General features: G+C 39.3%; 1 protein-coding gene across 2 annotated transcripts in view; it reads left to right on the top strand.

The window, feature by feature from the left end:
- Positions 1–16,875, top strand: part of SLC25A21 (solute carrier family 25 (mitochondrial oxoadipate carrier), member 21) — a 552,502-nt gene extending 535,627 nt beyond the window's left edge. Inside the window, exons 8-11 of one of the 2 annotated variants that reach the window (XM_011999189.1) lie at positions 9,899–10,080; positions 10,950–11,002; positions 14,107–14,164; positions 16,324–16,875. In XM_011999189.1, coding sequence (XP_011854579.1) covers positions 9,899–10,080; positions 10,950–11,002; positions 14,107–14,164; position 16,324 — 294 coding nt within the window. In that variant the 3' untranslated portion in view covers positions 16,325–16,875. Of the gene's footprint in view, positions 1–9,898; positions 10,081–10,949; positions 11,003–14,106; positions 14,947–16,323 lie in introns of those variants that run through there. The other variant, XM_011999188.1, reaches the window with a different exon arrangement.
- The last annotated feature ends 4 nt before the right edge of the window (positions 16,876–16,879 follow it).

Raw genomic sequence — 16,879 nt, 5'->3', positions numbered from 1 at the left:
TATGCAGCCATAAAAAAGGATGAGTTTGTGTCCTTTGTAGGGACATGGATGCAGCTGGAAACCATCATTCTCAGCAAAGTATCGCAAGAACAGAAAACCAAACACTGCATGTTCTCACTCATAGGTGGAAATTGAACAATGAGATCACTTGGACACAGGAAGGGGAACATCACACACCGGGGCCTATTGTGGGGAGCAGGGAGCAGGGAGGGATAGCATTAGGAGATATACCTAATGTAAATGACGTGTTAATGGGCACAGCACATACAACTTGGCACATGTATACATATGTAACAAACTTGTAGGTTGTGCACATGTACCCTAGAACTTGAAGTATAATTTTTTTTAAAAATGTATTACTACAGTAAATCTTCTGCAGTTCCTTCATGCAGGGATCCATCATAAGCTTCTTGTTGGTACCGCCTCTGGCTTGCAACCTTAAGGAAATGAAGGACTGTGTGGCAGCCTCCACTTCACCTATTGTGATAGTGATGTGCTACAGAGGGCATGGGAATGAGTCACAGAATTGAGTTCTGTAAAGAAATACTTTAGTGATACCCCCAAAATCATGTAACTCCTTGGGGGACCACCCTATTTGGTGAAGTACCAGGAGGAATTAAAGGGTGACTTAATTGCAGAGATCAAAGGAAATGTAATTTGGGCTGACATGAGGTGGGAAGATTCTAAGATTACATTTTAATGCTGAGTTTCCTTAAAAGAAAAGCCCCATTGCCGTCCTCTGCTCAATCTTGTCTTTTGCAGAGAAGCAGGCTTCCTGCCCTGTGTCCCTCATCACCCCCACTCCTCACTGGCTGACAAATCCTGCTTTCTCATCTTAACCTCCTTCTTCTGGCACATCCCTGGGTGAAACGCCTTCTTAACGACCCCAGACCCTAATCACAAAGACCTCTGAGATGGGCGATGTTTCTGTTTATCAAGCTAGCAGCCAGCTGGCCAGCCAACGAAGCCAGGTGTCAGAGCCCATGCCGGGAAAGGTAAAAGGGGAGGCATATGCCTCTTTCAATGGACATATTTTATCCCCTCAAGTGCCATTGCCTTAAATTACTTATGCTGTCTTTAGGTCTTGGCTGTGTAGTTTGAACTGTATGGTTAAATTAGCTACAAATATGTAGGGTGTTAACTGTTTTGAGTCATATGATCACGTTTCTGATGTTGAATTTTTAGAGGCTGTGGGACATCACAGCCGCCAGCATTTTGGGACCACTTCTTAATGTCTCTTGTTAAGTCACAAAGAGTCTATAAATAATATGTTCTGTCAGAGAAACTCATTGATCTCCCTGCAGAGGGGCTGGTAAACACATCTCGTCAGCTGCGCACTCACAGAAAGATCACACAGTGTAATGGAAATAGCCAGAGAATTCTAGCAAGAAAACCTGGTGTTAATTCTCAATTCTAGTATTTACTAGTTAGCCATGTGTCTTTGGCAAACTTATACCTTCTCTCTGTCTCAGTTTTCTCATTTGTGAATGGAAATATTAATTTCAGCCTTAAAATGTTTGCAAGGGAAGTAAACCATTTTTAAAACCTGCAAGTATTGTTTTCCATATTATTATCACAGAATAAGGTCAATGCATGCAATATTCATTAATATTTCAGACTACTCAGCTCCAATTTAGTTATATCACATGATTTATAAGAAAAATCAGAAAATATTTAGAGGAAAAGATCCATAGATGAGGAAATAATACATACTACTTATAAATAAATATTCAAAAGGAATTTTTTTAGAAGTGTACTGGAAATAAAATGCTATTGCAGTAACAGAGAGATTTTATTTTTATTTTTAATTTTTCTAAAGACAGTCTCACTATATTGCCCAGGCTGGTCTCAAACTCCTGGCCTCAAGCTATCCTCCCACCTTGGCCTCCCAAAGTTAATAACAGTTTTTAAATTCCAGTGAATTACATCAAGAGTAGTTAACAGTTGCTTGCCCTTGCAATTGAGCAAAGTGGTGGAGTAAAATGGTTTAGGCTTATTGGTGAGGAACATCAATTAAGTACAAGAAATGTTCCCTAATTGGTGACAGTTGGAGTTAATTATGGAATTAAGTTGGAAATTTTAAATAACATAATATATTTTTAATATTAATATTCATTTACATAATTTATGTGTGATCCATTCAAAATACTTGACTTAGGCTAGGTGGCATTCTTAATTCACTCCTAGTCTTGTGATTCTGGGATTTTTATTTTCTGTCACGTAAGTCTTCTCTTGGCCTAAGAGGTGATCTCCTTGCATGTTGAATTAGGGTGCAGTCCTGAGAGGCAAGTGTACATGTCTCTAAAACTGATTGACATGTAGCAATCTCAGAGTCCCCAATACTTTGGCTTCTTCACTTCTAAATAATAGGACTTTAGCTCTCTTTTGACTAATTCAAGATTATATCCCTTTGTAAGGTAGCAAGTTTCTGTATGGCTCAGGTACCTCATCTGCTCGGGGGTTTTGTGGGGCTTAAATATACAAAGGGCTTAACCCAGTACCTGACTCATAGTGAGTGTCTTATTCTCATCTTCTTCCTCCAATTTTTAAAATAAATTAATGGAAAAAGGCAAAATGATACTCCAGGTCATGTGATTCTCAATTCAGAGAGCTAGCCATACAGCTAATATGGTGACTCACTATAATAATATGTCTTCTGTTGACTTCCTTAACAGCCAACAACTGGCCAAGCTTTAAGAGGCAGAAGCTAGATACCATCTTACAGGACTCAGATAGTGAAATCCCAGGAGGAATTTCCTCTCCATACTGTATGTTTGCCCTCCATTTTTTTCACATTCCCCCTTCAGTACTAATCACATTGAACTGGGATAGTTGCTTAGACGCCCACTTCCAGTCCCCTCTCTGGACCATTTACCTTCATACCCAACTCTAGCACCCAGTGTAAGACTGGACATACACAGACACCCAATAGATCTTTGTTGGCTGGATTCACAATGAATGAATCAGTCACAAGAAGCAATATGACATAATGGTTAAGAAACATAGGCTTGGGAGTCAGAAGGAGCTGGGCTCAAATCCAGGCTCCACCTCTTACAGGCAGTGTGATCTTGGACAACTGACTTAACTTTTTATGTCTCATGTCCTTACCTGTAAAATGGTGTTATATGCCTAACTCATAGGGCTTGTTATATCATATATACATTTTGTATATACTTTTCACATATGACATTGTGCCTGGCAATAAATATTATTAATAATAGCATTATTACTCATAATAGTATGAAAAAATACAAATATTATAACATGTATAGCATTTTTTGTTGCTATTTACTTTTGCTATTAATTTCCTTGTTATTTATTATTATGGTTATCGGCAGAAATGCTGTACTCACTGCTAGCCAGTACAAAATGACCCATTCAAACTATGAGATAGGTATCACTCAGATCAGGCGACCCCACTAATAGCCATTCCAGCTTTGGACTGAGCTAAGGATAGGAGAGGTTGAACAGATTTAACATCATTGCCTTCAGTTGTGCAACCTTGAAGAAACAACCCCTGCTTCCACCAAAGAAAGCTTCAAAATGCTTCCCGACACATCCAGAGCCCCTTAGGGTCAGTGATTAAGATGAATCTTAGAGCATCAATTATCCAGCCCAAGGATCCAAAGAGGGTGAATGATCAACTTAATTAAGCAGTAGTTCTCAGACTTTACCATCCATCAGAATAACTTGGAGGACTTGTTCAAATACATTGCTGTAGCTGGGCTCCATTCCCAGATTCACTGGTCTGGGGTGGAACCTCAATTTTTATTTCTAATGAGTTCCCACATGGTGCTGATGGTGGTGGTGTGGGGAACACACTTTGAGAATCACAGAGTTCATGGATATGGTTGAGGTGTGAGTAACTAGACTCCAGAGCAGGATTGTGTGTGGAAATCATTTTATTTAGGTGGACTGCCTGAGAACCCCTGTGAAAATTAGGGCTTCCTGTTTTTAGCCTCTTTGTTTTCAACCCTGCACTGCCCTTTCCTTACTTCATAAACAGGGAAGATGGTCTCATGTAGGGAAAATGGTCTCATGAAGTTGTTTTCAAGCTTTTACAAGCCTAATAAAATCAACAGACATACTCCCCAGAAAAGCTCATCTACAGAGACACAGAAGCTGATATGATTTGGCCTTGTGTCCCCACCCAAATCTCATCCTATAGTTCCCGTAATTCCCACATGTTGTGGGAGGGACCCAGTGGGAGATGATTGAATCATGGGGGCGAGTTTTCCCATGCTGTTCTCTTGATAGTGAATGGGTTTCATGAAGGCTGATGGTTTTAAAAACAGGAGTTTCCCTGCACAAGCTCTTTTTTTTGCCTGCTGCCATCCACGTAAGATGTGACTTGCTCTTCCTTGCCTTCCGCCATGATGTTCCAGCCATGTGGAACTGTAAGTCCAGTTAAACCTCTTTCTTTTGTAAACTGCCCAATCTGGGGTATGTCTTTATCAGGAGCGTGAAAACGGACTAATATAGAAGCATTGCTTAGAATTTCAGAAGGTTCTTAGACTCCTCCCCCACCAACCCACCCACTAACTCTTAGGAGTATAAGAAGAAAAACTATGCCTGGAGGCAAAGTCTTGGGTTCACTTGGATGTAACAAAAAATCCCTTCTTATACTTAACCTTTCAGTTAACTCATATGTAAAATAGGAATAATAATAATAGTTCGTAACTCAAAGGTTGTGAAGATTAACAGATGTAATGCTTAGACATTTGCACTTAGCAGTATCTGGCACAAAATATGTACTTCAATCAATGTTTATTTTTATTAAAATTGTTACCTCTTCTGTGAGCTGGGGAAGACATGTTTGAACCTGGAGTGAGTTGCCTGTGGGAAGAGGAGGCCAAGAGAAAGGCTGGAAATGTAGGGTCCTGGGCTGCTGGAGGTGGGGCGGTAGGACGGAAGGCAGCAGGCAGCTGTCCTGGATGCTGCCTGGGTACCACCCAGGGGCTTGCAGAGGCATCCCCAGGGGTAACAGGGGTCTGGGTAGAGGCGACAGCCACACTCAACTTGCTTTCTTCAGCTCCGAGCATCTTGGTTTCAGCATGGCCACCCGTCCTCTCCACCTCCCCCATCCCACTACTCCCCACAAAAGCTCACTATGTTCAATGAAATGGGTTCCTGTATTGCTTGTTTTCTCCTCTGACTCAGGTTCCAAGTTGAGGACCCCTTATTTCATGGTTAACCAGTAAAGAATCATTGTCTGAGGGTTTTTCTCCCTGATGACGCAACTTGCCTCCTAGGTAACTCCAAAATGCTATGCAAATTCAATTTGCCTAGGGGTTTTAACCATCACAATGACAGTGAAATCATTGACCAACTCACAGAGATGTCTATGTCTTAGATAGCTTCAAAGGAAAGTTTCTAAATAAGTACCAAATAATGACCCAGCCCCACCCAAGGACTGGGGTTGGAACTTTCTCCTCCACACCATCGTCCTGTCCCCAGGCTTATTAGGGCCCTGTGTTGCTGACAAGGAGGTTGTCCACCAGGGCAGTTTGGATGAGCTCAGCAGCATTAGCACTAGGGAGTGCTCTGCATCGTTCCTGAACCTGATTTGGCAGCAGCTATGAAGACCCTCTCCTCCAGGTGCCATGAGGGCAGCTTCCAAGGGAGGTGCTTTTCCCTGGCCACACGGTACCAAAATGCCAAGGAAGGGTCCAGTGTGTTGGATGGCTCCTGCATGATGGCTCTCTGGCCACAGCCACTAGTAGGGATCCTGGTGCCTTCTCTACATGTGGACTCCACATACTTTGTCCCCTGCTCCCAATCTTTTTCAAGACTATGCCTCTTCTCCAGGGCTTCCATTTTTATGATCAAGATTCTAATTTGAAAGTAAAAACACTAAACCATTACCTTTTTCTCTCTCTTTGTGTTCCTGCTACAAGAATCCTCATTCTTTTTGAGGCAAGTGGATGCCTCTTTCTACTAGGGAAAAGGTCAGGAAATCTAAGACCAAAGAGCCCAGAGAGTACTATGTCAATTGTCAATTGCTTTTGTTTGTTTGTTTGTTTTCCTAAAATCTGGCCACAGCCTGCCATATCATGTTGTTCTGTGTGAGTCGCTGAGCAATAGAACTGGGCAACCCCAGGTTAGCTCTGTCTCTGTGACCTGAAAGTCTCAATTTATCCACTCTGAAATACTCCACTTTCCAAATGCCTGATACCTTGTCATGCCCCCATGTTAATACCTTCTGAGAGAAAGACAGAAATACAACGTTGTCATAAGGATTCACTTCCAGCCTGGAAGACATTAAGTCTTGAGGAAAAAAAAATGATTAAGGATTAAGCCTGATTCTCATAGTTTCTACAAAAAATAAATAAGTATAAACATTGATAGACCAGTCAGCAAACATTTATTTAGTACCTACTGTGTACTCTGCAAAACAGATGACACAAAGAGGAGTAACACATGCTCCTATGCTATGCAGATTCACAGCCTTGCAGGGAAGAGAGATACATGCAAAAATATACTGAACACTAAGTGGGCCATAGCAAAGGTGAGGACTGTTGTTCAGATAGTATCTTGGGAGTAGGGGAGAAGATAAATCAGTTTTGACAGGGGATCTGTAAAACTTCCTTGGGTGAATGGGATTTAAGCAGGACCTTAAAGGGCAGTGAGATTGCTATAGGTGAATATGATGGAGAAAGACATTCTAGGCTGCACGAATCGTTTGAAGAAAAGTGTGGAGTTGGGAAAGTACTTGGCATGTTTGAGTAATTATGAATTAACCAGTGTGACCATAGTATGGATTCAGGGTAGGGTGTAGAAGTGGAAACTGGAAACATAAGTTGGAAGCATATTGAGGGTATGGGAAAGAAATCAATGGCCAAGTGAGCCAGTTTGTCTTTATTCTCTGTGCATCCAGGAAGTATTGAGGGTCTTTGAGTAGGAAGATACCAGAAGCAGATCTGTTTTTCTAGAAAGAGAACCCCGATATCACTGTGAAGAATAGATCCTAGAAGGCAGGAAGGAAGCAAGACTTGGTAAAGGTAATGGGAACTTGATCAAAAGCCGGAGAGGTGGCAGTGGCCAGGAGAGGATTAACGGGAGAGGCATCTGAGATGCTGCATTCATTCGAGGATGGCTGGTGGCACGTGGCAAAGAAAGCAGAGGTGAGCTGAGAGGGTTGTCCTTGCACACGCAGGCCCAGCTGGGGATGCTGGATTCAAGCAGGGTCAAGGAAGAGACTGACTATGGGCCCAGAAGCCAGTGGTCAGGGATAGCCTCATGGCCATCCCAAGCAAATTCTTTTCCTCCCTAGAATGCCCACAGGGGTAGCAACTGACCATCTGCTTTGCCAGTGTGGAACATCAAAATCATTGATTCCTAGACTCAGGTCCTTATCTGGCAGCCTTAGGAGCCCTGGAGAGCTTTTTAAACAATTTGTAGGCACCTTCCTATGAGGTTCTGATCTGGGACCCCCGAGATGGGTCTGCAGCGGGACCCAGGCATCTGTATTTTGTAAAATTGCCAGATGATTCTGAAGCACAGCTGGATTGGGGAACTACTGTGGGATCTTACTGTTGTACTGGGAAATGTATAAAAAACAAAAGTGGGCCGGACATGGTGGCTCACACCTGTAATCCCAACACTTTGGGAGGCCAAGGCAGGCAGATCACCTGAGGTCAGGAGTTCGAGACCAGCCTGGCCAACATGGTGAAACCCCATCTCTACTGAAAATACAAAAAATTAGTTGGGCATGATGGCATCTACCTGGAATCCCAGCTACTCAGGAGGCTGAGGCAGGAAAATCACCTGAACCCAGGAGGTGGAGGTTGCTGTGAGCCAAGATCCTGCCACTGCACTCCAGCCTGGGCAACAGAGTGAGACTCCATCTTAAATAAATAAATAAATACAAAGGTGGACACTTACTCCTGCTAGTGAACACTATGATATGATGACCTCGAGACCTAAGCTTTTGGTTTCCAATGCCATCTCTCAAGCACAATGACCATCACTGAGTCTCTTTGTTCACCTTCCATCCCCAACTTTGGTCCTCAGCAAACACATCAGCCAGTCTCCCAAACTCCCCAGAAGGACAATGTGTATACAAATCATCATTTCCATTCTTGTCCTTAATTGAAAAAGAAAGAGAGCTTTGCAATGTCACGGGGATTTCAAGAAAGCATCTTTTCACAGAATGTTTTGCATCTTTAGAAAACAGGCTACATAAAAATACTATTCATTTTCTGCCAGGTTTGTGCAACACTTATAACATTTTTACTTATATTATTGTTTTTATTTATCAGAAAAATGATACAATTTGGAGGTATGGTAGGGGTTAAAAACTTCCCTTGTATACACTGGGCTCTAGGTGATTCAGTGACTCATCCGAGGTCAGACAACCAGAGCTGGTCTAGAATTCACTGTCCTCCTGAGCTCCAGTTCTGCTTCTGTGCCATAATGGAGAGGAGTAACATAAAGGCATTTTTCTCTCCTTGTAAAAGAGAAAAAATGGGGGGAGAGGGAATTATTTAAACACACCTCACTCATACTGCAATCACTGCATTGTTTTTCCTGTTGAAACACCCTGTTGGTTTTCAAATCCCTTTAAACCTCCCCGGCACCTGTATGGCCCAGATCCAGGAATTATTACCAAACCCTTGCTTTTTATATTTAGCCACATAGGAGTTTCTGTGATGGTAACTGGCTCTTGGTTCAGCTGAAAATTTCAGAGCCCTCAGAAGTTTTCTTCTTTCATAGAGGCTGGAAGCATGTAATGCTCAGACCTGAATTTTCTTGTTTAACTTAAGCATGGTATGCTTCCCCTCTGGATAAAATAGTGTTGTGGCACAGCACTGTATTATTCCTCTGTGATGATCCCTCTAAAATATCAATCAAAAAAGAGGGCAGGGAAAAGATAGGGTGGGGGGTCAGAGTCAGCAGCTTACAGTATGTGATATGACCTCTCTTCAGAGAACAGAGGACTGAAAACATAGAACTGAGGTTGGCAACATAATGAGAACTTCCCAGCAAATTCATTATAGCAAATCATAATGTGAGCTCAGAGGGCACAAAAATAGGCCAAAGGAAAGTGACTCCCACATAAGACCTAATTAAGTACTTTGATGTCAGAAAGCAGTGCGGGGGGCGGGGGTGGAAAAGCAAATCAGACTGACGTGAAGGGCCTAAATTCTAACAGAAAGAAGAAATATTTCTCTTTTACTCACTCTTGCTCTCTCTTTCTCAGTTTCTTCCTTTGCCGTGGAGGAAGAACAAGATTCCGAAACAATGGATTGTAAATTCTTCAGTCAATTAGTCCAGTGACTTACTACTGTTTATAATGCACAGAATATCACAGGCTGTTTTGCAGCTGCCCCAAGTTGGTTTGTTAATAACAGGAAGCTAGCACTTCTCAGTACAGTGGATCAGCTACACGTGAAAATAAATGCAAAAAACCTGGCAGGGAATAGCAGCAGACCGAGAGTAGCCTTGATTTAATTTAACATTTGGGGGTCCACACACAAATGAGCATTTTAGTAGGCTTCATGGTGGAAGTTGCTGTCATTTGTAAAATATTCTGGCCAATTAGCTAATAGTGTGCTTGGATTTCTCCTGTTTTGATACAGTAATACTAAGTACATTGTGAAGCCCAATTATACAAATCATCCCCATATGCCATACCAGTCTTTCTTTATGAACTGTGTTTATAAATCCTGTGTGAGGAAATGTGTACTTCAGCAATTTAGACCATGTGTAAAAACATAGCCAATGGGATTGTCAAGAAAACAAGTTCCAGCCTAGGAAATCCTAATGTGTTCCGCTGGAATAACAGGAGGGTGCCGGGAGTGCAATGCTCTGCTTAAATACATATTGCTTTATAGTGTTTAACCGACTTAGGGGCTTCCGCTCCCCTTTCTGTTATATTATTCTTCTTTTCTTTTAGGATCCAACCTTGGAGTTTTTGAGAAAATTTGGGATTGGTCTTCTCTCGGGGACAATAGCCTCAGTCATTAACATCCCTTTTGATGTTGCCAAAAGTAGGATTCAAGGGCCTCAACCAGTTCCTGGAGAGATCAAGTACAGAACCTGTTTTAAAACAATGGCAACAGTCTATCAGGAAGAAGGGTAACATAACACATTCTTATTTTAATAAATGTATAAGGCTCACGTATTGTTAAAACTGAATTGTCCTTCCATTTAGATGAGAACCAGTAAGCCCTCCTAAGTGGAGCTTGTGTCTAAGAAACTCTGCAAATATGTATGACAAGCTTTCCAAGACAATAAAATAATAAGATGTTGTAAACATGTGCTTACACCATCAAGTGACAATATGCTGCGTGTTTGCCATAGAATGCCAAGATGAACTTTTTACTTGACAGTTTGCATAATAGAGTATTGTATGTTATATGTCCTATTAATATAAACACAGGAGAATAATTGTCTTCTGACTCTAAATCCCATCAAAATGCCACCTAATTATATTCTCCTGGGAGAATTATAGAGTTCTGTAAAGATAATTTAAAAAATTTAAAGTATGTGCATTTTTCTGATTTTTTAAAATCTTACTTTCTGTTTCGTCGCCACTCTTTTCCTCAAGTAAACAAGTAATATTTTATTATTTTGATATAAACTGCATCATATTTCCGAATGTAAAGACTGAGTTTGTGGTCTTTTAAATTCAATTACAAAAGTCATTCTGTCCATATACACAGCTGTCTTGAAAGTAAGACCTGTCTTGAAAGCAAAAGCATCTCGCTGATGAAAGTCATGTTTCTGATTGGGCAGGACCAGCAGAGTTGGGTAATAAAGAATTGATTAACTCTTTCCCCACATCCAGTTTGCTGCAGAGAATACTAAGATGCTGTCTGCTTTGAGATGTGTATAATTCCAAATAATTTATTTTTTTTAATGCTGGGCCCCCATCTCAATAAAGCTAAGGTACAACTCCATTTATTTTCAGAATAAGAATGTTTCTCTTTCCCTTCCTATTACAGGATTTTAGCTTTGTACAAAGGCCTGCTTCCCAAGATTATGAGACTTGGACCAGGTAATGATATTTTGATTATTTAATCCTTACTTCTTTCTTGTTCTATTGTCTCTTTTTTTGTTATTTGTGTCCATCAGCAACAAAATAAAGGTTTACCACTTTGTAAAAGACAAAAACCTTGGAATATAAAGTTGTCTATGAGTATTTGAGATACTGAAGACATCCATTAAAAATGTTCTACCTTTGTTTATTAAGTACTATTTATGACCTTGCTGGAGGCTGACAGAAGCCAAAACCCAGCTTAAGTCAATAGGAAGAAGCCACAGGCAGTAGGAGTTTGAGTAAGAGCCGAGGTGTATGCAGTGGCTTCTGGCTAAAGGGGAGGCTTTTCACTGAGTGAGGGACCAGCCCAATTAAATGTTTACTCGTGCTCCTAATTCATTCTTGCTCCTGCCTCAACTTCATTTCAAAAAGAGAAAAGGAGGACAGCTTGCCTCCGTGAACAGCAAAAGCCACTCATCTTCACAGTCACCTCTGGGGAGTGGTGACACCGTAACTAGCCGCTTACCTCTCCTGGCCTTTGTCAGCATGACGCTGGAGGCTTCTGGCTCAGGGCCTCACTTCAGAACGCCAACCCACAAAAAAACCGGCTGCCATTCCCACAGGGAGAATCGGCTGCCTCTGTGTAAATAGATAAGAAAATAACTGCTGCAGACTCAACTGCCAGGGCAGATAGTATTGGATTATAAGCAACCTTGCGAATAAGTACAAAAGTATACTCTAGACCACACATATTTTTTATCAGGTTATACTCACCTATTTATACATACTGGTAATATTTCCTAGAACCTTATCCTACTCCTCCGCTCTCCCCTTTGCAGTTCCTCCCTTTTAATACTACTGTCCTCCTACCCTTCTACACAAACACACATCCACATTCACCTTTAGATCTCAGCCCAATGAACCAACATTTCTATTAATCTAAGATAGAGAACAACAACAGTCTGTAAATTGAAGACGGTGAACAGCTCACACTCTCATATATTTAGGAAACACTTCCACAATTCCCAACCCATCTATCCCAATCTTTATAGGCCTTTACCCATGGATTTTGCTTCATATTTGGGATTCAGATCTACCTTCCGTTAGTCATTGGCCCGTGTGTAAAAGCTAACCCAGTAATAGAATGTGGGGAATTTTGTGCATCTCTGCCAGTATGTGGTGTTTTTCCTTCACCACAGAGTAAAAACCTGCTGGTAGACCTAATATGAGAGGAAATCACAGCACCAGCCCTAAACCAACTTTCTCAGAAAGGAATGGGCCTAAAAAGAGTGGTGACAAGGGAGAGGTTAGCTAAAATTGTAATTGACTGGAACCTTCATCCAAAACTCTTAAATAATCTGACCCCAAGTTTTGTTACAGGATTGCAAATGTTTTGTTGGCTTTTTAAATGTTTTGCATGAGGGGTCCTGAGTTGCTGTGGTGTTATACCCAAAGAAAAGCGTTCTTAAACTGACTGTCCAGGCTAAGCCAAACTGTGAATATCTGGAAACCACTCACAGACCTGCCCTCCACTTCATTCCAAATGTGTGCATCACAGCGACTTCAAACCAAAGAAACCTAGAAAGAAAGGTACCACTGAGTTAAGATTAAGACTTTTGAATGAAGGGTGAATTTTTTCTTAAAGAATGAGAGAGAGACGTAAAAAAATAATAATAAAAATAAAAGAAAACAAAAAAGAAAAAGAAATGTGAGCCTGGAATTTTTGTTGTTTGTTCTGGAGAAACATCCAGCATTTTTACAATAGCCTTAGCAGCTCAGCGTGGCTAACAATCAGATACCTTCCATGAAAGAATCTTGAAGTCTGTGATTTAAACTTCAGCTATTACTAGGCCAAAAACTAACCCAACTCTGCATATTCTTGTCTTCATGGTTAATAAGAATAAATGCAGCAATTACTTACATATTAATAACCCTCTGTAGCGCAGCTCTTTTTGTTTGTCAGAGTTCCAAGAGGTCTAGAGCAGCTGAGAGAGGACTAATAGAGTATCTTCATGGGTTAAAAATGAAAATTACAGGCAGATAATTATCTTTGGTATATAGTTACACAAACATGTGCAGCCTGTAGATTTAAAAAAACAAAAAAAATGTATGGCAGTATGTTCAAAATAACTAAGACCCAAATCAAGTTCTATTTCTTTCCATCAGAAGTCAATCTTCTATTCATGCAGCCAAGTCTTCTCTAAGTTGTGTTCATGATATTTGTCCAAATTTTGATTTTGTAATGTTTTTCACACAGTTAGACATAAAAGGATAAAAAGAGATTATCCTGAAGGGCACAGGACACATGCTATTTACTGCATCAAATAGAACATAAAATGATCCACGTACAAATTCTTCTCCCAGTGGCTAGGTATCCAGCAGCCTTAGTGACTGCTTTTCTGTATCATATTCCTGTTGACATACTACAGAGCATGTCTCTTCACAACTAGTTATGTAGCTGTTTTTTTCCAAGACAAATGGTGGTCTCATGCCATCCAACCCCTACTACCAAATTTTCAAGTTCAAATCCATATACACCGGAAGCAGATAAAAGGAATGAAGGTTAGCTTTCAACCTGCTTTTGTTAGGTTTTGCAATACAGATTTTTTAAATATTCAGAATCTAATTTCCACATTGCAATGCAGTTTGAAAGCTATGACAGAAAACTAGACTCATCCATCAAGCACCATCTTAGAGATTTCCTTCTTGAATGCAATTAAGACTGCTAATTATGGACTGGAAAAGATAAATCCTTAGCCTACACATGAAGAATCTGAAGGTTTCTGTTTGCAGGAAAGCCACATGCCCTTACATGACTAAATATGTCTATATTTATTTACTTTTAAAAATTAAAAGTGCCTGAAAAAGAATCTGATGAGAAATTATGAAAGTTGCAAAAACTCATGGGGGAAAAATGTATTTGGAGACTCAAGATGGTATTGATTTTATCCTGAGAATTTTCCACAGTAGTTTGTATCTTTGTATTGAAGCTCCAGAACTGCTGATTCCGAACAGCCTCTGCCCGACAGGCTATGTGAGACATCATGGATTCAGAAACCCAGTGGGAAAGCCAGTGCTATTCCAGAGGATTTGCAATAAAAAACAGCTCTTTTCTTTTCTAGGTGGTGCAGTGATGCTGCTGGTTTATGAATACACCTATTCATGGCTTCAGGAGAACTGGTGATTGCCTAGGAAGTGTTTTTCCCCCTTGAGATAATGGATATTTGCTATGCAGCACCATGAAGAAGAGAGACTATCGACCAGCCAGGTGTATAATTATGAAAGAGAAAACTGTTCAAGAACAAAATCTATTTTAATACTTTAAAAATATCTATAGACAACTTGAGATGATAGTTTTGGCTGTATAAATAAAACTGTGAGAAGAAAAAATAATATGGAACAATGAGGTATTTAAAGTGAATATAGGAAAATAGCATAGAAATCATATATTTTGTAAAAGAAATATAAACTTTGTCTCCTATGTTCCTCTTCACTGCTTCACAATGAAAATTCATTGTATTGATCAGTATTTTTTTCTAAGAGGTCTAGAAATGCTTAAACTATTGAAAATAACTCAAATCATTCAAAGACTGGGTTAAAAAAAGTTAAGCCAAAATTTAAACAGTTTTTATAATGAATTAAATTATTCCATAAATAATATTTAAAGAGCACAAGAAAAATGCTTTAAAGTGCACTAAAATGACCTTTTTAGAATGTTTAATTTTATGAATACTATGTTAAAATGTAAATCTGTTGGTTTTCTGTAGTATCTATGCACATATCAGCTCTATTTTCCTACATCTACTTTATATCTCACATTGCTGTAAGATAATAAACAGGTATTTTAAAACATTGTTTAGAACAGAATGTTAAAACACTGTTGTTTAAGCATGTATTTTTAAATCACGGTATCCCAAATCTCTTCTAACAAGTAGGAAACATGCAATAAAATTTACTTTGCTTCTCATAGTTCTCTTTGAAGACAAGTTTTGTTGATGAGATATTTTCACATTAAATCACAAATTGGAAGCACCTTTGGACCCATTTGTCAGCCATCAGTATTTACATCCAAATACCTTTGTTCAACATGCCTACCTGCGCCATTTTTAGGAAGAATGTGTAGAACAGAACTGCATTTTCAGGTTATTGGTTTTAAACGACAACTTCAGATGGGAAGTCGGCTGTCTGCAGTATTAAAATATGTATGATGAAGGAGAAATGTTCCAAAAGAGAAATACACTTAGCATTTCTAAGGATTACTATACTAACATGTACCACCAAAAATATCTTCTTGGTCTTGATGTAACCAAACTTGATTTTATATCTGCATCCAGAAATGATGCTGATTCAGTAAAGTCAACAAGAATACCTGAAAGTCCACATGACACCTGTCCTAAGTTACTACCGTGGGCTATTTCTACTACTAAAGCATTCTGAAAATAAAAAGTAAAAGATAACATGGTAATTATTACTTTTTATTAATTTAGAGCATTTGAAGTATAAAAATAAAAGGCTTTTGACATACTCTATATACATACATAGCCTTCTGTTGTACATCCTTTCCAACGTGTTTTTTAAAATTTATATTTCAGTCCAATAGTCAATAAAAGGGTCATTAAAAACAAAACAAAATTGTTAAAAAAGAGAAATAAGAATGTGTCTCTGTGCACAACTGCATTCTATCCTTGCAGGTAATACTCTTGCATTCTATGAGAGCACTGCCTGCATAGAGGCCATGAAATTGAACCTTTAACCTCTCCATGTGGATGAGATAGAAAAGGATTTCTGAAGAGTGCATTTGCCAGTTTAAAAGCAACACTTTTATCATCTATGAGATGGAGGAAATACGTCAACATTAACCAATAATAATTATCTTTAAAAGTTAACCCTTTAATCCATTCCATTTTTCTTCTTGTATTTTAAAAAGTGGCTTTAAATCATAATTTTCTTTGAATAGCAAATTGTATCTGTTGTCTTTTAAAAATTACTCCATGTGAATTCACTGTTAAGACCTAGAGGGAGAAAAGGAAACTTCGATACCATTAATATTAGATTTTTTAAAATACAAGAACCAGAAAAAAATTATAAATAGCACAATAACAAGAGATTTCTTAATTTAGATAAAGAAAATAACATTATTTGCATTTCCACACAAGCAATTAATAATTTTTAAAGCCCCCTAACAGCCACCTAAAAACATTTGATAAAGAATAGTTCTGTACCTTACATCAGTTTTTCAGATGACAGGAAAGTCCCTGCATGGTATGGTTTTAAAGTCTCCACCAAATTATTGGATTGGATCTTTGTTCCATTCAGTTTATAGTCTATTTTCTCACCAGACTGGGAACTCCAGATGTCAATGGGAGTTTTACAAGATCAAAGGAAGACTATGGCCCTGAGAGTTCATCTGCTCCTGCTTTTTCTTCTCCTGAAGTTATAATCCTCTATTTGTAGCACTGAATTTCGGTTGCTTTAGAAATAAATGCAGTTCAAAGCTCTCTACAAGATATCTGCTGTTTGAAAAAAGCAGTCACTCTAACATAACTTGTTATGTTAATCTGCTTACTGTTTACATCCTAGTGATTTGAAAACCTAACTAGCCATCTGAGTTTTAAATGAAGCCATGAAACTGATGTGGTGGAACTGCATTGCCATGTAGACTGCACAGCACAGATGGGAAGAAATTAAAATCACCTAGGGAATCCATCTTCAACATCCATATCCAGTGAGGTGCTCTTTTAGTTATTGCACAGAATTAGTACCAAAAAACCCTCAATATATTAATTTTCCAACAGTTGAATTGTACCAATGTCCTAAAAACATATTTTTAAGCCTATTTTGCCAACCAGGAAGAACTTCCTAAACAGAAGGGATTACAAACTGTAGAATTTTGCC

Source organism: Mandrillus leucophaeus, unplaced genomic scaffold, assembly GCF_000951045.1.
Source record: "Mandrillus leucophaeus isolate KB7577 unplaced genomic scaffold, Mleu.le_1.0 Scaffold587, whole genome shotgun sequence".
Classification (NCBI taxonomy): domain Eukaryota; kingdom Metazoa; phylum Chordata; class Mammalia; order Primates; family Cercopithecidae; genus Mandrillus; species Mandrillus leucophaeus.
Note: the sequence above shows the minus strand (reverse complement) of the source record. Positions and strands in the feature narration are given on the sequence as shown.